We start from the raw sequence: 24,832 nt of genomic DNA, 5'->3' as shown, positions 1-24,832 counted from the left end.
AAGTGTCTGCGGTGGCTGGAGCTGGCCCACCCCACAGCTGGAGACACGTCAGGACAGAGGCTGGGTGATGGTGGTGGTGGGGAGGGGCTGACCTTGGCTGGCTTGGTCTCGGGGAGGTCCCCATGGCCCAGGCAGGCGATGTTACTGGGCCAGACGGCCTGACTTGCTGGAGAGCCGGGGAGGGAAAAGGAGAGTGGAGGAAAAGAAATGGGGGGTGGGTGGTACTTAATGAGGTAGCCTCCCCTGTCAACAGCTGGAGCCAAGGTCATAAAGTGTTTGATGCTGTGTTTGTACACAAGAGATGAGCTTGGTGGAAACTCCCCCACCCCCAAACAGCCCTTCAATGTCACAAAAATTGTACAAAATATCATTAAAAATAATGGAATTCCATTGAACGATAATGAACTGGTCGTCCCCTGGAAATAAAAAAAAATGAAAACAAATCCAAGTCAAGGCCTGTCAGGTCGTATGCCTGGTTGGCACAAACGGATGCCATCCGCTCATCACACCGCTGGCAGCCCGTGTGTTCCCATCAAACCCACTGCAGCGGTTTCTGAAAGTACGTGCCACAATGGGGGCTTTGAAGTAGCAACACCTCCTGGCCTGCTGACCTCGAGCAGCAGATACAAAGCTTTCATTGCTTCCCACGGTTATTAATCTGTGTGTGTTTTTTTCCCTCCCCCGAAAAAACCTCTTTTCCTTGGTTAAGGGAGACAACCACCAGGGCTATTTATAGCGACGAGACGGAGAGGGCAGTCTGCCGAAAATGTAACAGGTCCCAGCTGCACTGCTGTTTGAACCTGGGCCAGGCCTTGCTCTTCCTGGGCTTTAATAAAGCAGCAGGCTTTGGCACTCTATGAATGACAGTGCTGCAATGAGAGAGGGAGGAGGTCGGGTGGGGGGGTGGCTCAGCAGGAGAATGGTGTGTGTGTGTGTGTGTGTGTGTGTGTGTGTGTGTGTGTGTGTGTGTGTGTGTGTGTGTGAAAATACATATGTGTGTGTGTTGGGGGAAGACTGTAGGTGTTGGAGGTGGTGGTGGTGGTGGGTGGGTGGGGGGGGGATCAACAGGCTGTTGGGGCGGTCAACCGGCATTATCCAAGATAACAAATTCCACTCCAGGTTTTCTCTCTAGCCTCCCCCAGGCCACACTCTCCTGAGCTCCTCCAGGTTCAGGAGAGTATGTGTGTGTTATGTGTGTGGAGGAAAGGAGGAGGGGGGGTGTTACTATGTTCCCCAGGGTCATTACCGACCGCACCTTGGGGGAAGAGGTAAGAGGCCCCGGTAGGTACTCTCTTGTGACCTCTAATGCACTTTTAACCCCAGACTGCAAGGGAGGACACCGTACCTCCCTCCCCCAAACCTGACATCATGCCATGATGGGAGTCCGGACACACTGCTCAGCTGGAGACGGATGGATGGACAGGTGCTTTTGTCCAATTATGGCAAACAACAACAATCTTCACATCCCCACAAACAAAGCTGGAGCGACATCTTCCACTGGATAGAAATAGCTCTTTTCTAATGAGCTGCTTAAGCAGTTAGACAGAGCCTCCTGTGTCATCTGAAAAGTGTGCCATCAAGGCCTGAATCCCCCGCTCCGCATGAAAAATGACTGGTATGCTAGCAAACTACAAAGCAGCAACACTAAAGGCAAAATCTATTTCTCATTTAGACAAAATCTCCCGGCGATGACCGGGCCGTAAAACAATCAGCCTTTCTTCCCTACCGATTACGGTCGATATTTCGCCGGCAGCGAGAATATTTCTACACCGGCCTGTGTACCCCGCTTTTCCATTAAGAAGCCTGACAGCTCAGGCCTGGGCTCAGCGGGGAGAGAGGCGGAAAGTACAGCATCAACTACAATCAGGTTTTTCCTTGAGCCACGTGGAGAATCAGTGCTGACAATCCCAAAACATACCACTCCTCTCCCTCTCATGTTTCACTTAGAAAACACTTTATGGATGGAGATAGTGGTCCTTTCTACACATGCACCAACTCTGGGTGCTTATGTGTGGCAGTGCTTCACAGCTCCACCTAGCCCCCTGACGTGCATACCACATTGAATTTCACACACTTTTGCGTCGCTGTATGCACGCAGATTTCCACCCCAAGACACTCGTCTTAAAGGGGGATAAAAAGTGGGAACGCAATGTTACTTTTGCATTTCCTTTCTAGATCGTCTTCGTCTTAACAGGGCCTAAGTATGTAGTATGCAGCCCAGTACAAATCCTTGGAATACAGGATGGTAAACCTCTTCGAGACGTCTTGTTTTCTGCTCCTCGACCTCATTCAATCATTTTATCACGTCTGTGTGCTGCAGACTGAGATGTAGCTGTGGCCAGTCTGCTGCTCTGTTTACCGGCATTTTCCTCACGTTGCTTAAGTTGTTCACATCTGACACACCTTTCCACATCCCCCAAGGTTCCAGAAAGCTTTGGCTGGAGCTTTTCTGTGTGTGTGTGTGTGTGTGTGTGTGTGTGTGTGTGTGTGTGTGTGTGTGTGTGTGTGTGTGTGTGTGTGTGTGTGTGTGTGTGTGTGTGTGTGTGTGTGTGTGTGTGTGTGTGTGTGTGTGTGTGTGTGTGTGTGTGTGTGTGTTATTCATGTGTATAGAGGTCAGGGATGGCTACAGCATACTGTGTTGCTCTTTCACTTAGTTACACAACGATTGTCTCTTTAGAAGTGCGACGCCAAAGCTGGAGTGCTGGTGTTGTAGAGTAAAGACCTTGAGAATCTGAACAGATCTTCCCATGACGTTCCACGCGTCTGAACTTGGGAGTTGGATCAGTGTCTGACCTTAGAGTTTAATCATAACCGATATAACTATGATAAAAAAGAGAAAATCTATAAATATTACAGGTGCAAGGCTGAGAAAAACATGACAATAGAAGGAATGCTTTCTACCCGCATTTCAAGGTGAATAACATGCAACTGAACGTTCGACATAACTGGAAACATAACTAGTCAGCAAGTTTTCCCACATTTGTAAAACCTTCGAAATGGTCAGTGATCTTGTCATTTCTTGGTTTAGAAATCAGCACAGCTGCATTGGTCGCAGAAAGTGATTTGTGATTAGGGATGCACGATTCGATATTAAGATCCGATATTGGTCCGGATACTGACAAATCAGCTGGATTGGGTATCGGATAATTAGCTAGATCCATGGATCCGTTAAATGGTCGCGAGCGTTTCAAATTATAATGTGTTCACAACACTGTAACAGTAGCCTGTTCTGCGATTTTCTTTTATTAATAGTTATGAAATGTGACAATTGGCATGGATGCTAACATTAAAAATGCATTGCGCGATTAGCAATGTAATATTAAACCCTGAACCAACAGCAGTTTTAATAAAGTTTCACTAGTCAAAATGTGACATATTCAAATCAAATATAGCTGGTCACTTATAGACATGTTCTCCTTAAGGTACAGCTAAGAAAAAAGCTAAAGGGAAAACCCCAGCTTCACCTGAACAGCTTAACAGCACAGCAACTACGGCAAGTCTGAGAGGACAAACAGCACCTTCAACTTTCATTACTATGTTATTAGGTTCAGCTGCTGTATTTTATATTCCTGTTTGCACTTCATATTTACAAATAGGTTTCATTACTGTTTGTTATTTACGTTACTTCTAATTCTTAGTTGCTACCTTTTATTTTAGAAGTTTTAAAGAAGTTCAAGCCGATGCACAATTGTTTATTTTAATAACAAATTAATAAATAAATAACAATTCAGTACATTGGTGTTTTTTGTTAGTTACATTTGTTTTACAAAGTTAGGGAATTAATTTTAAGTTTCTTTAGTCTCTTCCACATGGTGAGGTGTACAGTTTATTAATTCAACAATGGGATCGGATTGGTATCGGGTATCGACCGATATGCAAAGATCGATCAGTATCTACACTGAAAAGTTGGATCCAAGTTTGTGATGTACCAGAGGAAAATGTGAGGGGCTGGAGGTGGTGATAGACTCAGTGGAAAGACGATAAGGCATGCAACACTGCTGAGCAGAGTGGAAGTCTGAGTGCTTTGATACACAAATGACTACAATCATCAAGTCTAACACCGTGACCTGCCAACTGTCACATGCTGGTAAAACCTGGCTGGGTTCACTTGAATTATAAGTAAAGGTTTAGAAAATATCTTAATCACAGCCGTCAAATGAATTTGCTGAGAAATCATCATTGCATGCAATGCTTTATGCCAACGAAGGCTCATCGTGGTACGTTGCTTATTTTACTGCTAAACAGTGGACAAACGGTCTTCATAGAATGGTTGAATACTTCCCAGTGAGTATTACTACTAGTTCTTAAAGTCATTCCCAGAGCACCTGATCACATTAAAACACAGCAATTATTTCTTTCCTTCCATTCAAATAGAGCTATGTAAATCTCAAGCTACTAGTAAATTGATATATTTACAGAATATGAATAATACTTCTTTTTTACATTATAAAATGCATGGGACTTAAAAAGTCTGAAGTTATGATATGTAGGGAGACTCACGTGAAAAAGACATTCACTCACTCATTCATTTCTGAAAGCGTCCCAGCTGACAGAAAGATTTGAGTTCCAAAAGGTTCATATATTAATTGATAGATATGAGATATAAAGCTCATACAGGTTAGGGCAATAACCAACACTTTGTTTTCAGTCATTCTTTTTTATGTTTTAGCGCCTGTCTCTTTAAGCCCAGTCTGCTCTGATGGTCAGTTTTTCCAGGTCTTCTGCATCTATGCTCTCTGCAGCGGGGAAATGACTAACAGCACTGTACATGCACTTTCTACCTAAATGTAGTATAGTTGTGTCATCACAACCGTACAGAAGTCATGGCGGCTCGTTTAAAGACACAGTTTCTGAATACGGGCTGTGTGGATACTTTCAAAGTATTTATTTAGCACCTCCGCCTGCTTTATCATTTAAAACGACATGGAAATCTCACTTTTTGCAATAAAAAGGACCTTCAAGAAAATTGGAAAAAGATAAAATATTCATACTTAATTATGTACTATAAACGTGCTCATTACTGACAATGATCAAGATCAATTAAAAACCCCTCAGGACACATTTGCTAAAAAGCCAAAATATTCCGGACAGGATGTTCCCTACTCCACACGAGTCACAGATTTATGACAAACTTTCCACATGCTGCAACAAAGTCCCGAATATGCACACTGGCTGACAACTCAACACTATCTCTTTTTTCTGCTCAGTCATCTAATCAATTTCGGAAAGAAACCCTTCCCCTCCCCCTTTTCACTCTGCCATAAAAAAATAAAAAATAAACACAATTAGCACATGGCTAATCTGCATAGAGGAAAGCCAGAGCACTCTTGGCAGAAGCAGTTGCACCGAGTATACTGTGTCATGACTGGGCTGCTGGTGGATATTGCAACTATTCAAAACTGTGTGTGTGACATGGGGATAGGGATTTGTAAGGGGTTGGGGAGGGTGAGATGGAAAGGGGGGGGGGGTTCTGGGGCAGTGCCTGAGAGGAGTCTACAGGGCCGAGCAGAGCAGATGGACGGGGGGGCAGACGATAAACAACTGCTGCTAATTTAATCCGCCACACGGCCACATGGCCTCAGCTCGGCGCACACACCATTGTTCCGTGTTAAAGCCCTTCGACACGCAACACACCAGCGCAAACACACACCGGCTAAGGCCGCCCTCATATGGTGGCGGAGTCACACACATCACATGTCAAAAGAGGGACAGGATATCCTACCCTCTATCAACAATATCAACTTTGTGTCTAAGAGCAAGTCTCAGACATGCACAGTGGGAGCAGCCCAGTATGACCAGTCTTTAAGCGCTGAACACTTCCACTGCAGAAGCGAAGGGTTAAGTACTTTGCTCCAGGACGCACTACGGTGTTCCTCAGCCACTTTCTCCACTGACATTTTCCCAGCTGTGCAAAAAGTCATGCTGACAACACAGAAGCAACTTTAAAGTGAATGTAGAGGTGGACTCTTCAGAGATAAGAAGCAAAGCCGGGTTTTAACCCTCAATGTCTGGGGGACACATAGAAACAGTTTGTCCATCCAACAGTCCAAAACACCCAAAATATTCAGTAAGAAAAAGCGTATTCAATTCTCACAACTATGACATAACATTTAAATATTTTGCTTGATTATTTGATTATGAAAGTAGTCATTTTCTGTTGGTCGACTGCTCTAGTAGTATGAGACAGTTCCTGATTTCAATCAAACTTTTGCCATGTCCGGCCTGTTTAGTTCGGACAAAGTTCTTGAATTTAACTGAAAGTGACGACTCAGCACTGACCGGCCATATTAACCACCTTCTGCATAACTAAACCAAAACTTTTAGGGATTGGAATCGACAAATTGGAACCGTATGCCTCTGAGATCAGAGTAATAATAAAGGAGGAAGAGAGAGAGAGAGAGAGAGAGGTGCTTCAGTCTGCAGGTGACTCATATCAACAGGAACCTGTCTTACTTTTATATCTGGACGTTAAAGGCACCAAATTACTCGCTTTAAAGAATTCTGTTAAAATTAAGTATATGTATATATAGTTACCATGACGCTATTTAGTCAGAAAAAGTGACAGAATCATGACGTTGCTGTGAGCCGCGTCAAAAAACGAACCTCCCATTGTTGTTTTTTTTCTAAGAGTAATCGTATACCCGTGCGTCAGGTAATGAGAGTATTCGAATATTGAAAGAACTGTAAACGCCCGTCCCTGACAGGTACCGGGACTAAAAACAACGTTGTGGCAAAGCAGCACCTGCTGACACCTGCCTAATCTGTGGCAGCAGGGCGCCTGTTCTCCACAGTTGGACTGATCATTAACAAACTGTGAACACAAATTTAATTACGTTACATAAGTAAACAGTGTTTTGAAGTTGTGGTTGTGAAAAAAGAAATCCTTAAAAGGGTAACTGTGACGGTTTTGATTGAGAATAGGCATTAGGTGTTGGTCAGGCTGTATTGCTGTGCAAAATTATTCCTGTTCTAAAAACAGATTTGGAAAAACGAGTACTCGATTGGCCCTCAAAGAATTGATGCACTCCCTCCATCTTTGAATAAACTACTCGTGCCCACCCTAATCTACAGCCCAAGGTTATCCTTTAGAAACTGATGATATCCAAGCGGAATATTAATTTTGACACTGCAACTTTATTAAAAACTTATTTTAACGATTCCTATCACAGGAGTCACATGGTGTTAGTGTTTTCTCTTTTTCATAAATAATAAGTTCACCAAAACGTACAGCCCAAACACACAGCACAGACCTGGCAGCCACAGCAGAGGGGTATTTTTACTGCAGACGTAAAGCATTAAACAATTTGGACTATTTGATAAATTGAGCTTTTAAACAAAGCTGAAGTATCCAACTGCTGGGCAAAGCTCCGCACCTGAGAGCTAGAGTAAACAAGAAGCCAAGAATCTACGGGGGGAAAACAACCCAAAACGCTGTGTTCTCAATTAAGCAATTAGTCTGACTTCCCACTGCATCAACCTGAGAAGCTCCAACTAGCTGACCGCTGCATGACTCGGGATAAAAGCGGGGAGGGCCCGGGTCGGGTAGAGGGGGCGGCAGCCTGCGCCTGCTGGTGCTATCATCCACGCCGAGCAGAGGCACTGGCACCCTACTCACCCAGATGTTCACCCAGCTGTTCCAAGAAATTCAAAAGATGTTCAAGGAGGAGAGGAAGAAGGGAAGCGGCACTTGGATGACACATCTCAGAGATGAGGGGGAAACCAAAACTACGGTTAATAAGAACAGAAACAACAACAAACAGACGAGAGTTAAAAACATGACTCTGCATCTGCGTGAATTAAGGGTGCTGAGATGGTCCCTTCCATTTCTGATCACCTTATTCCCAGAGACAAGCGGCCAAAAGGTGACTGTCACATATATTAGAGATAGTCCTAGATCTGTTCAGATTCAGTTTGATAGCAGGGGGATTTGAAAATCTTTTTTTAGACTAGTGCTTTCTTTCTATTGCTTTCATTTTCCACTGACAATCCAGCAATCATGCAGGCAGAAATAAACCGTAGAGATGGCACGGACACAATGTCCACACAGACTTTTGACTCAGTTAATGGAAATGCAGCTTGACAAAAAAGTCCAACCTCTAAGGAAGACTGTTGGATATGTTAAAAATTCTAAAAATAAAGCTCATAAGTAGACCTCGAGTTAAGAGTTTTGCAAAACTACTGTTTCAAAAGGGGAAGAATGGATTTGCCCGCTCACAGCATGTAGAGATTTGACCCATACCAGGGTCCAAATGTCAGAATATCTTGACCTCCCCTGCTTTCATTGTGATCATTCTGCACATGTTCACCGCTCTGTAGTCAATGAGGTTAGACTTGTGAATGTGCCTCCACTATAAGAAAACCAAGAAAAAAGCAGGAAAATGACTGTCTACAAGGATGTTATTAGAAGATAGCTAGATCAGAAGGGGGTTGCCCAGGCAGTTGGTATTTTTGGTGAGTTCTTGTGTGTATTTTATTAAGTAATAGCATTGTAAAAGCACTGTGTCAATGACAACTAGCTAGTTGCTAGCCATACATATCTTTCTGCGATCCACAATGCGCAAAGAAAACACCGTACGCAAGTAACTAAACACAACTTTTTAAGCGGCAAAGTGTGTGATTGGAGAAACTGATAGAAAAGTATCAACACCACCAAGGCCAACAGCTAATGTTAGCAAAAAGTGTACACAGTCAGCACCAAAATGTGACAGAGGGCTTAACGTCATTGATACAGCAAGGTTGCAGTAAAAGCGGCCTGTGAAAATGCCATGTAATGCTTAACCTATGGACTAGCCCTTTAACATGACAGTAAAATATGAACGCACGGTATGTATTCAACATCGCACTGATGATGTAAGAATTCAGAAGTTATACATTTTGTAGAAACAAATCTAAGTAATCAGTGCAAAAGCAATTTAAAATAACCTAATACCATTTCAGTTCTCTTGAATTCAACACAAAAAACAGCCTGGAAGAAACATTTATGTTTTAAATTGTACATGGAAATGCAGCACCATGCCATTGCAAGACAAAACAAACACCTATGAACTGTATTTTAGGTCAGTAAATGTATTTTGTGTTCAATACCATACAACCTCAACAGCCCTTCCTTGTGAAGAAACTCGATTGATTAGCACTGATTTGACAGTGGTCATTAGCACTTGAGAGTGAATAGTTCCTGGTGAATGACAACGTAGCTGCAAGGTGCTAACAGGGTCCCAGCACAGTAATGACAGGCCCAGTGCGCTCCAGGAAAAGAATCTCCCGTTGGGCGGAAGTGAGCAGCTTGACCGCCCAGTTACGGACTTCTGCCGCCTGGCCTGTCAGTGTGATGTTCAGGTTGGCGGTACAAGATGGCGAACATCCGTCCTGACTGCCGGTTGTCAGCCTGCCGGGCCAAACTTATAATTTCCAGGTGACAGTGGCTGATTCCCAGGAGAGAAGCAAGGAGCTGAGATAGGGCTGAGAGCAGGGCCAGTGGGTGTCGTGCACATTAAGAGTGAGAAATGGAAGGGAGGAGGTAAGGAAACCAGATGTTCATTTTTTTTTCAAATGAAATAATAGTAAACTCAAAGTGTGTAAACTGCACCTGCAGACACAACTAAAACGTCTTCTTCTTGGTTAAGAACCTGATGAATGTTCAGAGTGTTCAACCCAAAAGTTCTCGTGTGGCTGTTTCGGCAACATTTAATCTGGTTTCTGATTCAAATCGGTCTCCGTTTGAATGATCCGATATCGATTCATAAAATCCCAAGATCCTAAAAGAACCATATGTGATCTCGTCCAACATTAGAGGCTGTTTTAAAGCTAGAGTAAAGATACTGGAATAACAAACTGCTGCAGTGTGCTCATGTGAAATAAAAACTAGATTCATGTATCTGCTTTTGGGTCCATTCTTAATGTTGACATTCGGATTTTAATAAAGGGTTACGGGTTCCTTGTATAATTTACAGCATTTTAATCTCTTTCATGTTCAAGCAAAATCAGTTTTGAAACTGAAATATCCAAAGTCGATTATGTATTCAAAAAATATTCTTTCAATGTTGTCACCAAAACTCAGGTATAACATTCAAACATTATAAACGATACCCAGCCCTGTGAATGGCTGGTTTCTGTGTTTGACTTCCTGTTCGTCATGAGTCATATACTAACATTTCCTCAACTATAAATAATCAGGGTCATTTCATATCTTGAGATGTACAGTGTACTGTACATCACGATGTGGCACGTTCTCTGGTAATTATTTGTTATGTACCACATAAACCATTTTCTGTCAAAATGTATGTGAATTAAACCATTTAATAATTAATTCATTCATTATTTTTGATATTTTATGAAGAACTTTAGTGCAAAATGAACAAAATCATTTCAGGTGAGATTATAAAGAAAAAGAATAATATTGTCCCCAGCTAAACACTGACAGTGTTCACATCCATGCACACAAATAGTGTGATGTAGAAACAAAACTTCCGGAGCAATTTCAGTTTGTTTATTTGTTATTATCAACTTAGATGATTGTAAAGCACGATATCTTGATAAATGATTTAATCACGATACGCTTCCATAGAAAGAAGATAAATGATCATATTGAAATTATCGCCTGGCACTACTTTAACTTGTAAAACATTTTGTAATAGAACTAAATATCCAGTTACACCGTAATGCTTTAACGGCTCATTGTCAGAATGCATTACCCATGCAAAGTGTGTTTACAGTTACGCTTGACTAACGTCCCATAATAAACAGCGGTGTGGCTTATTTAAAGCCACAATGTGAGTACAGTGCAAGAATGGCAGTGCTGCTCGGGTTACAGGAGCACTTCAGCGGGGGCCACTCGGGGAGGAAAGAGCGCTCTCTGCCCCCCGCTCCTGCTCAGAGATAAGACACTTGATGTGTTAGCGGGCGGGGACTTCTCCGTCAGCATTGGAGGCGACGGTGCGATCGGTTACATCACGTTGCCGGGGATCGGCTCGCGCTGCCGAGAAGGATGCTTATTGAGACTGACCACTGGCACCCTGGAAGACCCATTACGATAAGTGTGTCACTCACTACTATGCCAAAAATACCCTGGCTACTGAATGAGGCGAAGCCACTTAAGGACCTGGCTGGGTCACTGCCTGCCTCATGGTGTGGACCTCATGGTTAGAGTCACAACTCTGACACTGACATCACACCGCTCTGCACACGCACACACACACATACACACACGGGCAGAGGAAAACATGCGTGGTCATAATCTGAATCACAGACCAGTCATTTAAATGGAATATTGAGTTTTGTGCATGACGGCAGAGCTGTCCAGCATGTTTCAGGTCTCGCTGAAAAACACATGAGCCGCAGACTGAGCTGGGCTGGAGAGACCGTTGGGATTGTTCCTTTGCGCTCCCTCGTGCAGGGTCATGCAAATGTTATGCTAACAGTTTTGCTTTTTTTCTACAACCATACCAGCAAACTCTCACCCCCAAGTGTCACAACAAGAGTCCAAAGTTAACATCTGCCGGGCGGCAAATAGCGCTCATCAAATGTGTCTTCGGTGCACAAATCACTGTCAGCTGCCACGCACGAAAAAAACAATGGCACTAAATAGCCTCTCTGCTGTGGCTTTGTCTCTGTAACTTTATCCCTGCTGACCACTGGCTGCTCTTTTTTTTTATACCATGAGCTGGCAACCAGATCAAAACAAAACAACTGCTCCGTATCAAACAGGCTGCTAACTGGCCGCCTGGTACACTGCTGTACAGAGAGTGGCGACATTTTAACACGTTGCATGTGTACTTTCTGAAAGAGCTGAAAAGTTAATTTGAGAGTTAGACTCGAGCAATGAAAGTGAGTCTGAAATCTGTCTCTTCTTATAGTGTAACTAATCATTATGTTCATTGTCAAACATGATTATGTTTTAGTCTATTAGCCTAAGCAAATTGTCTGTAACAAGTTGCCAGAGGCCAAAATGATGTTCAAATTGTATCTGGCCAACAGTCCAAAACCAAAAAGGCATTCAATTTTGGGCAGCAATTAGTCATTATTTTCCGTATTGATGAACTTGCTGATTATTTTCTTGATTGATCGTTTTGGTTGATAACCTGTTAGAAAATAGTGGAAGTTGAAATGTTTTCTTTTGACCAGTGGTTTTTGCTTACAAAGTTTCCGTCACTTTTGATTGAGTCTAGAGCTGCAACTTATTACTTTTTGTATTATTAATTAATTTAGCTGTCAATTATTTTCTTAATTCATGGCTCAGCCTATCAAATGTTGTAAAATAGCGAGATAAAGCACAGATTAAAATAGCTTGTTTTGTTCAACCAACAGTCCAAAACAAAGACAGAAAATATAATATATTATAATATAAAAATCTGATAAGCTGGAACTAGTTAATTTTGGCTTTTTTGTTGCAAAAAAAGGATTAAAAGAATTACGCAATTACCAAAAGAGTTGCCAGATACTTGCAGTCAATCAACTAAAAAGTTTTGATTTAATTTACTATGGTATAAAACTAGTTAATGCACCAAAACCCTGCATTTAAGTAACCTGAAAAGGCAAAAATGTTGCATTTCTTTCTCAAAAAACATTGTTTTTATTTATGTAGGATCAAAGTGTAACTATGCTTCATATATGTTATTCTTATGGTCTTTAATAGACCAGAAATATTAGTAAACATAAACAAGTAAGTCTTTCCCTAATCCAGAAACTAGTGCTAAAACTTGAATGTGTAATGTCATCAAGTAGAAAGTGTGGAACTGCTCCAATGGGGATTAACTATTGTAGATGACACAAGCCCCTTTCACACTGCCTGTTTTATCGCGGGGCTGTTGCGTCTTTACTACGCCCCGCCTTCTGTGTGCAAGGCGCAGATCGCGAACAGGGGGGATAGTAGAGGCAGTCACAGAACCGCAACAGAACCACAACAGAGCCGCAACAGAGCTGAACCAACGTCTGCGTGAATGGTAAAGCCACCAGGGAGGAACGATGCCTGAGTGATGCCTGAGTCAACCCACAGGAGGGTCGTATAGTGGCAAAGCAGCGTTCAGAGTGATTAATAACTTAGAGAAACATTGAATGCGATAGTCCACCGTCTCTTCCCCTCTCTGGTGCCGTGCTACTATAATGTATAAAGTTGGCAGTTTGTGGGTTGGGTCGGCTTCGAGTGGTTAATTAATGGTGCGGATATTCACATGCACACTTAACGCCTGTTTTTCCTTCTAGAATGCCGCTGTTCTGTGTGGGGGCAGCGTTACACCGCCTCTGCTTGGTTCTGTGGGAATGAGCGAAAGCCGGCGTTGCTGCGTTCCTCCATTGCGTCACTGTGGCGGAATCTGTGTAAAATGGGCTTAAGAGAGCACCCAGGGGAATGTTCTGAGTGTGTAGGAACATTTTCTGTTCAACAACTAACGATACTACAGTAGAATTAAGAAAACAAAGAAATCTGTCTATGGACTAAATTTAAGAATCACCTTAGCACCAAACACTACTTTCCTATTTTGCTGGAAGACAAGATCAAGAACAGGAGAATTGCACTGGATTCAAAATGTGGATACTGGTCCGCTATTGCTAAGATGACTTCTACCACCTGTTTGTCCAAAATGCACTCCACAGCTTTAGTTTTATTAGCCTTGAAAAAGGTCTGTAACAGACTGTATAGCACATTAGGCAAAACAGAAAGCAAGGCCATGACTGGAGGGCACAATCCACAACGACAGACGTCATGATTGAGTTCCACAAGAGACATAAAGCAACTGTTCCCCTTTTCCACTTTATATATGACACATTTCTTTCCTGCAGAGAGCAAAGGTGAGGGCTGTGCGAGCGCTGTGAGGAAGCATCATTCTCTACCTTCTGGTATCAACAACTAGACCAATTTAAAGGTTAACCACTTTATTCCATAAAAACACACACACACCATACGTCATGTAAATGAAGTCTGTAGTCTCACACGGGCTCGGAGAAGGATATTACTATGCTAATCTGGAGCATTTTAGAAGGTAAATGTCAAAAGAAATGAATTACCTTTACATTCCAGCGTGCCCTGATGCAGCATCCCAAGTTTGACATTTGTCCGTGGAGGAACTTGTTTTTCTCATTGCATGTTCACTGTGCAACACTGGGCATACGCTTTATTTAGATTCATAATACTCACTGCCGGGATGTAAATGAACTTTCTGAGTCATTAAACCAAAACATGTCAACAGCATCACTAAATATTGGCTGCATGCAGTAACTTGCTATAGTTTGTGGAAGTCAATAAACCTGGAGGCGTTCAGTCAATTCTATACACATGTGCATGGCGGCTAGCTTCTGTTGTTCAGTCATTTTCTTCTGATGTGCTCTGTATCAAAAATGCATAGGGATGAAACAACGACAACAAGTTAACTAGAGACAAAGACGGGTTTGGAAAATGCAACACTATCTGTGCCTGTCAGGGGGCTGAAGACGGGCGATGTTACCAAAGAAAGACAGATGGCTGGTGACACGTGGAGTAGGAGCAGGTCAGAGAGGTTCCTGAGGCACACACACACACATATACACACTCGCAACGACCACCAGGCAACCGCCGCACTTTATACACAAATACACACAGCTGTCAGGGGCAGACGAAGATCATTCACAAAACACCCAACCACCCCCCTCCCCTGGGTATCACTGACACCGTTTCTCCCTCATACACACACACACCATCCTGTCTCACACACACACATTTGCCGGGAGGCAGCATGCTTGTCCATGTGGCCCTGTGGAGAATCATTACTCAGCAGTGCAGACTAAAGAGCAGAGAGTGAACTTCCTTTTTTTGAATGCTCGGACTTCCTCTTCTCCACGCCACCAACGCCCACAAAACTGTCGTCAGAAACAGTAGCTGGAGGTTGTTCTTTAGGTTTTCTTGGAAATGTGCGTTGTGTTTACTGAGGGGACGGGGCGATTCAGAAAAGATCCAGCCAGCGGTCAAAGAACAGTATAGCAATCTCTAGTGATTGTGTACAGGTTAGTACTTTGTGTGCACTCCAATTTATGAATAGTTTCACACATGAAAAGTTCCAGTTGGAGCGGCAACCAACAATTATCTTCATGACCGACCTACTCCAAAGCCATCTTTAAGTCTATAACGAATGAAAGAAGTTCAAAGTAGAGCCACAACGATTTTCCGACTAAATGATTAGCCTTTCCAACAGAAAAATAATCGCCAACTATTTAAATAGTCGGTTAATTTTTTGTGCAAAATGGCAGAAAATGCTGTTTATTCAGCCTCTCAGATATTTAGATTTCCTGCTTGTCCCTCTTTTATGTCATCTTAAACTGAATAAATGTGCGTTTTGAAATGACATAATAAAGACATTTAAACACATCACATTGCACATTAACCGATAATGAAAAGTGCAGGTTTCTGATTCCTCAGAACCCAAAAAGACTTCTTTGAAACTCTTGATTGGTCTAAAAAATAAGTCGACATCTCAGTGAAATACAACTTACAATTACAGCAAGCACGAACTCTCCCATTTCAAAGGCATTTTGTCTTAATGACTGACCTGACTAAAGTAATAAATATCAATTATCTTCATTATCTTTTGCTCCATACAAATGAAATGCTTACTGCAAGCAGGGCTGCAACTAACATTCATTTATTTTCTTATTGATTAATCTGAAGATAATTTTTTCATGATTAATCATTTGATCAGTGAAGGGTTCCAGTTCCTCAGAGCCAAATGTGATGTGTTCAAATATTTATTTTGTCCGACAAACATGCTAAAACCCAGAGATATTTACATTGATCAGCACGTAGTGTATAAGACAGATTCTGGATGCTTTAACAACGACTCAACACGTCATTAGTTCAAACAGTTGCAGGTTAATATACCTAAAGACACTCTCACAGAAGACTAAAGAATTAATATTTACCTGCTGGAGCAAGACATTTGGAGAATTTTGGCTTATGGCACATTCGCAAATGATAAATCACTGAACAGAGTAGTTGGCAATAAGACTTAGATTATTTAATAATTAATTGGTTAGTCAATGAAGAACATGTTGATCATTGACTGATCCTTTTTCAAGCAAAAAAATAATAATGCAAAAATATGTACTTCCAGCTTCACAAATTGACATTGACATTTTCTGCTTTTCTTTAACTTGTGCGAGAGTGACATAAATATCTTTGGACTGCTGGTCGGACAAAATGAGACATTTGAAAACTTGTGATTGTGAGAAAATGTGATTTTCTTCTATGTTTTCAGGCATTTTTAGAACAAATTCTTAATCCGTTAACGGTAAAAAATAATCTGATAAATCCAAAATGATTATTCATTTTCTGTTGATCTTCAAAGAACGTTTTTCTTTGTTGTCGCTCACTCTGCTTAATATCAGCACACCGGTCTGTTTAATGCTTTAATTAGGTTTACTTTTGAATAACAATGCAGGGACTGACGAGATGTTTGCTCTGTTAAATATGAAATATAGTCCATCTTCACTACTTGAGGGAGTTTTTGACACCACAAAGCTGTCATCAAACTGTTTATTTATTCGCTGCTTTTCCATTTTGCAGTGAGGCTTCGCTTGTACATCCCAGAGCTGTGTGTCTATTTAACTTCCTTGGTTTGGTGCTCTTAGTTGTTTTCGACTGTTGGACTTTGTCAAAGAAACATTTCCAAAGTGTCTTCGATTAGGAGTGAATTCAAACTCAATTTGGGAAGTCCGTCTTGTCAGAGCTGAGTGGGTATACCTGATGGCTCCCTCCCCCTGCGTTGGGCGGAGGAAAACACCTGGCGTTACACCATCAGAAACAACCTCGCTAGAATCTGCTTAAGAGTATTTGTTTGTGTGCGAGGCGTAATTAAAACCTGGAATATTTGCCCTCACCCACCGTTCAATTAACAATTCATCTTAAGCAGGTGGCCCAAGGCAGGTGAATAGCGCCATAAAAATCATCCATCGAATCATTACTGGCGATATATCTGCCAATTAAAGGGCTAATCATAGCGCTGTTGAGTTAAAGCATTTAATAAACTCCGCTAAAATACAGCCAACAGCACTCATCATGGACGGCTCCCCTGCAGACGAGGCCCAATAAAACTGAGTTGCTACGGGGAAAAAATTAAACCATACACTAAACTTGGGAATGGTATTAAAAATATAGACTAAAATATTCTTCAACCCCTTTGAAGACACTGTAGAGATGACGGCGGACTGTTGAGAGATGGAAACTCCTCCAGCCTGTGGAGCCTGTGAAAAACACTCCGATCTTTGCAGTCCAACATCAAACGCATCAGTCCTCTAACAAAATACAGATCATTTCATACTTCTATACTCTTGCATGAATTAAATGAACATAACGTGCAATGATCAAAATACAAAGAGTTGTGGTTCAGCTGCGTTAAAGTGAAAAATATGTACAATAGACATTTTTATATCACAATATCTCTTTTCTTCCAGCCCTACTGAGCGATATAGATGAAGGACTTTATCTCAATATAACACAGTATCTGCTGCTCACGTGTGACATCGTGGGTTATGTAATCCAGTTTAAACCAAAACTGCAAATGACATTCCCTCCCCTACGTCAGATAACATTTTCCAAGAAGTTTGACTTAATATTATTGTCAACATAGACAACAAATTGCGAATCACAAGACATCGATGTGATTTTTTTCATATCGAGTCCATTGAAGGTCCACTGAATTAAGGCCCTGCCTTAATATAATGTGTTGGCCTCATATGACATCTCTCCGCCGTGATTTGACAGCAGCTTGGAAATTATTTACTTCATCTTTCAGTCCGTTGGCCCTACGTGAGAGATGCTGTCCTCCGGGTACCATGTCTGGGATTATATCCATTAAAGTAATGCGCTCTCTGCACCTGCACCACTGACACCAAGGCAGACAAAAAAAGATTCTCCTGCAAAAGCTCCAGTTTTCAGTGATTTTAATTTTCCCCTATTCAGAGACACTAATGAGATTTTGAAACTGCTCCTTTTGCCCGCCGCAAAACTACAGTCTCTGCTACCTTTAAAGTGTGCTTAACAACCACAATGTTCGATTGCCTTGCCAGACACTCCTCTTCCACTTGCACAACGGGAATGAGCCTGGGCTTCTTCAGCAGAGAAGGGCTCTTAAAATACACTAACACGTAGGAAAAAGCTGCATGGGCGGCAATCTAGTGATGAAAAAGTGTTAAGGGCGTTGATTGAGAAATGGAGAGTTTGTGATTGAAAGGATATGAGCACAAACAAAGCGTACTGCAAAATACTACTATCACAACATTGTTTTCTCCTTAACTTATGGACGGGATGCTTTAATGGTACTGTCAAACATTATCTACGTGAGATATTTAGACATCACAGCAACTGTAAGATGCTCATTCCAAATTCATAACTCCAATTTGACACTTGGGAACAAACATATATTGTTTTGTCCACAACACAACGTAGATCAAAACTATGTGGAGCTGATGCTCTTATCCAGTGAGTTTATGCGGTACATTAGACAGTATACGTGAAATTTAGAAACACTTGATTCTTTGGAGCGCTGGAAATTGCCTCTTAACTAAATCCTGCTGATAAAAAGAATAATTGAATTAAATCAATTAAAATAAGTAATTACAGGATATGCTATTCACTATGATATGTCAATAAATAAGAGTATAACCCATGTGGTCAATTTAACAGAATAAAGATGGCCTAGGGCATGGACGCTCACACTTCTCTCACACAGGAAGTGACAATTGAAACGAAAAAAGGGAAATCCAACTTTCCTCAAAACAGCAGCACAGGGCAGACGTGTCAGCATGACATTTATTATTCCCTTTGGTCGAGAAGCACAGATCATCTGGTGAATATGACCACACTGTCTACAGCTGCCGGTGTCAAGTTGCAGAATGTTTGGACATTTAGGTTCAAACATTTTTTAACCCTAACCCAAACCACTAGGTTTTCATTATCAAATGAAAACAGCATCAAGAAATAATCAGAAATAATCTCTGTCCATATTAACGCGGCTAAAAACACATATGTGACCATTAGCGTAAAACTGGTGTAAACAGGAGGCAGATAAGGTCACTCTGCGGTGGTAAATCGTGTCGTATAAGTTAAATACAAAAAATACTTTGGAGGAAGAACAGCAATGATAAAAAAGTAAGAGCAGAGATTTGTTTGCTCGGATGGACGACGAGGTGGAACCGTTTCAGAAAGTAACACGAGTAAAAGCGGTGACATGTTAAAGAAGTACAGTGAGGATGAATTCCCAAAAGATACGTCAACTGATAAGACTGACTAATGCGGGTGTCTACATCATCGTTTCCAAAAGTCTTGGTTTTCATCTGTCCAGACTAAAACGCGACCTCAGAGTTTTAGATTTCAAACTAAAACTGGCTCCGCAGCGTTTCCAAGCGTCTCCGTTTTAAGGGCCCGGAAACACTGCAGCAGTGTGGACATGAGGCGTAAATGTAACAATGCAAGTTTTAAATTAAAACATAGTGGATAAAGCCTAAGAATACGTATGAATGTGCAAAATGTGCAAAGTCTCACTGTGCTGCTCTAAGTGTCCACAATTTGCCTTGTTGTGCTGTGGTGAAGTGGCAATAAAAACGTGTGAAAGGCTTGCACCGTAAAGTTTAAAGCAACATGTGGCGGGATCACTTCTCTAGACAAACAGTCTGTCCTTGATGACCACTATTTTTCCTGGAAGTAAAGTAGTAAAACACAGTACGTCTACTGTCTTACTCACACAGCGTGGCCCGTCGTGATAGCCCTATCATCTAGGGCTGTTCTCCAATAAAGACATTTTGTTGACTGATTGATTAGTACATTAATGCACTGTCAAATAAACAGATCTGCAGGTGAGCTTCTCCACAAAGAATCATGGAAAAGCACTGTGTTTAATTTTGTTTACCGGAGATGTGTCATTCAGCATGAAAAAAACACAGTAAAAAGCACTAATTGACAAGAAAAATCTTAGTTGACTTAGAGCAAAACGTTGACTAATTGACTAAGAGGCAGAAGCCAAACTGCCATCTTTGATTACTAGATGCCTCAAGCAACGTTGTATAAAAAAGGGGTAACGTGCAATACCCAAATGATATAATATTTGGAGAGAGTGCATACAAAATATTGTCCCTAAGAGAAGTAAATTAAATGTCCTCTTTGGGGTAAAGTGGCACAGCAAGCGTATGATCACATGCCCCATTTGTGACAATGCTAAAAGTATACAACGTCATTCTTTACATTGCATGTGCGTCTTAATGCTAAAAATACTCCTCTTTGTAAAGCTACAGCTACACAGATGCTACCTATGACACATTTGGCACTAATTGTAAACATAAAAACACAACACGTGGCTGTTATCACTGAACAGAGAGGGATGGAGGTAAGCACTGTTGACATGGTTACACTCCCAGCATGTGGAAGCAAATTAGGCCACTGTAACCTGCTGAAGAAGAAAAAAAGAAGCAGTGACACTCTGCTGACACCTTGGTTGCTTGTAAACACAAGTGCAGCCGGTCCGAACCTCTCACGTGGCTACAAAACATTGGAGCATACACACACAGACACGTCTCCTCGGCTCCTGATCTGGAAACAGTGGAAAACACAGTTGTACAACGGGGCTTCGTGACCACACCTACTCTATCTGCTGTACCGGAGTCAGCCAGCTCGAACGAGCAGTGCACACGGTGTACCCAGCAGCGAAAAAACTTCAGGAGATTGTCTGAGGTCAGCAGCTAAAAATGATAGTGGAGATGTGATTCAGCAGGAGTGAGCTGAAGGTTCACACAAATACAAACAATGGTGGATCTACATGGGTAAAGTCATCATGCAAATTACTGCAGTGGAAGGAACTGGACAAAAATGTGCTCTCAAACTGCTTTAGATACATACAACAAATGAGTAAATTGTTATTATAAATTATCTATTGCTGGTGCCTAGTGTATATTTCTGTTTATATGGAAGAACAATCAGATACATTTATACAACAACAACAAAAATACAAAGATGTTTTTTTAATATTGCACAAACGCATACAATAGTGCTCAAAATGTGCAGAACCACACAAACACACGGAGACTATGTTGTCTCTGCACGGTGGAGGAACACAGAACTGGGGCAGAGGGGGCTGTTTTTCTGCAGCCTTCCATTAGATGCAATTATAAATGGCCGAGAGCAGAGGGATGGGGAGCCAATCAGATCTCGGCTCGCATGTCAACCTAAGACCAACTGTCTCCTGGCTCTGACAGCAGGATTTTACCTCCATAATTCAAATCCCAAAGCAAAGGCAATCTGCACTTTGCCAACTCGAACCAGCGGGGCCGTGTTTACAAGGCGGCACATGGAGCAAAGACGCGGGGGGGGAGGGAGGCGAACGGAGTCGAACCGAACCACAATGAATGAAACCCTCCGTCGAGATGAATCACAATCACACTTTGATCCGAGTAAACACTCGGAGGACGCAATTGTTGCCATTCACTGGACTCTGAGACACGTCTCCGCTTAAGTGTGCGGCAGCTTTATAACCGACAGAGGGGTCTTTACTTAATGATTATGCAAATGTTATTTAACGGCTGTGTCTGTCGTTTGCATCTCGTATATCGCCTTGACAGCCATTGACAACTTTGATAGCACTGGCGGGAGCGAATCACCCTCAAAGAAGCGGTTTCTCTCCGAAATAACAGCAGTCACGGCGCAGTTACATCCACAATGAGGCTGAAGAAGCACTGCGAAGAAACGTCGCCTTATCTCCCTCTGCACATACACACACACACACTTTCTCCTGACAAACTCTTGCTCTACTTAGTCAAACTCTTGCCCTGTACCCAGCGGGGACACACACACGAATACCCACAACCTGGGAAGTAGTTTCTAACAGAATATGAGGCTTCTTTCTCTGTCTAAACACTGTTGCAGGGGGTGGTGTTGGGAGAAACAGAGAGGCAGCCATTTTAGAGCTCTTGCTACATAGACAATGGCTGGTCCAATGCAATATGCAACTCTACAGTGCTGTTTCTGGGCTACTGTGGGACTTTAACTCAGTCACAGTGTGTCCGTGCAGTAAGTGGGGTTTACCTGATTTCTGTTTGGAGGTTGTCCGGTGTTTCCCGGGCTCATGGGAGGCGGATGGTGGGTCCTTTGTTGCCAACCCGGATGGACCCCACCATACTGACTGCTGCCCATGTCCCCTGGCCCCTTGCTGGCCCCTTCCTGATTGTTATAGTCTCCTTGGGGGTAATTCGGATAGCTCCTGGCGGAGCTGGGGGATGTCAAAAGCTGATTTAAAGTTGGCGTAGAAGTAGGTTGTTGGTTTCCCATGTTATACCTCTGATTATTGTAAGAGGCAGCCATAGCTGTGGTTCCTCCTGCTGGCTGTTGCTTGCCTGGCTGCCCCCCAGCCGCCGGAGGCTGGTTGTTACGCGGGGAATTCATGGCCCCGTATCCTTGGCCCTGATAAGAAGTCCTGTTCTGGAAAGGGCTGTAGTTGTTATAATGGTTTGGGTAGCCGTGTTCGTGTGAATTAGGGGGGTACGGGTCCATCATGCCCGGCCCCGATGCAGCTGCCATGCCAGGGCTTTGTTGTCCGCCATGTTGATGAAAAGGGGCCCGACTGTAGTGCTGGTTGTAACCGTAAGGAGGTGGAGGAAAGGGGCCCGGATGGTGGTGTCCCATTCCGGGATGGTTATTCCCTTCCGGCCCGCCTGAATCATTCTGATTACTGCTATTATTATTTACCCGGGGCAAATTCCCGTTGCCGTTCTTCATGTCAGGATCCCCTCCTCCCCCAGCATTTCCAGCATCGCTCCCGTCCTGCAGCTCCTTCTGGCCAGGAGATCCGCCGTCAGGTCCCGGTTCCTTATTTTCATGTTGCTTCTCCCCCGGTACCGACTCCTCCTGTGTGTCCCGATCCGGCTTTTTGAGTTCGGATGGCGGGCTAGTGTTGAGAGTGGCTACGCTGGCGACCTGAGCGGCCATGATATCCCTCTCTCTCTCTCCCCCACTCTTTCTCTACCTCTCTCTCAGCACGGCGACTCACTCACAAGCAAACTCCGAATAACCATTGAATATAAATACAATTATATTTATAACAACGTACCCGCTGTCCCGGTTCATTCCCCCCTTTGCCCTCCGCCCGGACCGGTATCCGGTAATCCACCGCGACTCCGTTTAAAGTTCAAACAGAGAGGGGAAAGTTTGTGAAATAAAAATATATAAATACAGAGCCAGGGAAATAAATTTCGCCGACCCAAGTGAGTGTGTGTATGTGTGTGTATGTGTGTGTTGGAGGGGGGGCTTCTGTTACAGAACGAGAGCGCGAGCTAGAAATCAACCAAACCAGCACGAGGCTCCGCGAGACACAGCCATCTTACCGACCTGTCGCGAGAAAATGAAAACCCGGAGTGGACTTCACAGTGCAGGCTGGATCCGGACTGTCCTATCTTATAACAACATTGTTTATACCCAAGAAGAGCCATTATTGTTGGTCTAATGCGCTTTAAACTGAGCTCATGCATAAAAATGTCGACGTATTCGAAAAGCCCCGTCCGTTAACATAAAGAACTGGTCATTCTGAGACTAATTAAGTGGTGCATGTAGGTGAAAAGCTTGTGCTAATGAAGACACAGCAATGGGCTGCCTAATAAAGTGAGATTTAGACTTGAAGATAAACATTATACGTGTTTACAAACTGTATTTCCTTTAGAGGGCACGGTTATATGTGCCTAGTGTCTGTGCTGCATGCTACTGGATCTTATTGGTGCTATTTAACTGAGAATGTTCCACAGCTAAATGGCTGAATGTCTGTCCCACCAAGTAAACAGTTAAAACATGTTTTAAATAGCCACTTCCATGTAGCTGCTGTACTGCGAAATGCCACATACTTTGTGTCTACGGTTTTACAGTATCAAACAATTAAAAATTGCCGCGTCCTTTATCATACTAGTCTGCCTTGAAGTCGGCCATAACTACTCAACCATACTGATTGCAAAAATTGTTTCATGCATGAGCTGTGTGTTCTTCTGAGTTACATTCATCTGTGCACTTTATCTTATTAGCTTGTTAAAGGAGTGGAACAAAATAGGCTACAGTGTCATCTTCTGTTAGAGCGGGCTAAAGGGTGGAAGTGACCGCTTCCATGTGTCCACCACAGCGAATGAGAGAGAGAGTACAGGAGGAGGAAAGTAGAGGAAAGCATGAAATCACAACCTGTGCATGTCTCATGTAGTGTATGTGTGTGTGTGTGTGAGAGAGAGAGAGAGAGAGAGAGAGAGAGAGAGAGAGAGAGAGAGAGAGGATAGAAAAAGAAGAAGGATGGGGGATGGACTGAGCCAGTCACAGAGCAGGAAGTGAGGATACAAAAAGAGAAATAGTGGCGGTGGGGAAGTGACAGTGTGTATGCCAGTGCCATTGAACACATCACATGTTATCTGTTATAAGTCAAATCTCACTCCAACACACGAGAAGAGATTTGGAGAAAGCATGAAGTCGCCCTGTACAATTAATAGCAATAGACATCTCTCTCTCTCTCTCTTTCTATCTATCTATCTCTTTCTCTCTCTCTCTCTCTCTCTCTCTCTCTCTCTCTCTCTCTCCCCCCCCACCCCACCCCCTTTCTTCGTGCTCTCTGCCTGCCTGCCTCGCGCTCTCCTAGCAGCAGCAGCAGCAGCAGCCTTCGTGCTGCCTTCATGTGCTGTCGGAGTTTTGAGAATCGCGCCATGAGTCAGAAACGAATGACTCATACAGTATAAAAACAAAAGTCTTACACGTCGAGGTAAAGTCTGACATTTCCCACCTCCGTTTCACATGTGACATGTTAGTTGTTGCAGTCTGTGAAAGCTACGTGATACATTCACCGAAACACATAAGAAGGGAAACACT

At 42.8% G+C, this 24,832-nt stretch overlaps 1 protein-coding gene across 2 annotated transcripts in view; it reads right to left on the bottom strand.

Moving 5' to 3' along the window:
- The window catches only part of arid1ab (AT-rich interactive domain 1Ab), a 55,715-nt gene extending 32,437 nt beyond the window's left edge, over window positions 1-23,278 (bottom strand). For both annotated transcript variants that reach the window (XM_083925347.1, XM_083925348.1), the window contains exon 1: window positions 22,031-23,278. In XM_083925347.1, the coding sequence (XP_083781473.1) occupies window positions 22,031-22,930 (900 nt within the window). In that variant the 5' untranslated portion in view covers window positions 22,931-23,278. The remainder of the gene's footprint in view (window positions 1-22,030) is intronic.
- Window positions 23,279-24,832: the final 1,554 nt, after the last annotated feature.

This window comes from Echiichthys vipera, assembly GCF_963691815.1.
Source record: "Echiichthys vipera genome assembly, chromosome: 13".
Taxonomy (NCBI): Eukaryota; Metazoa; Chordata; class Actinopteri; order Perciformes; family Trachinidae; genus Echiichthys; species Echiichthys vipera.
This window is presented reverse-complemented; position numbering and strand designations above follow the sequence as displayed.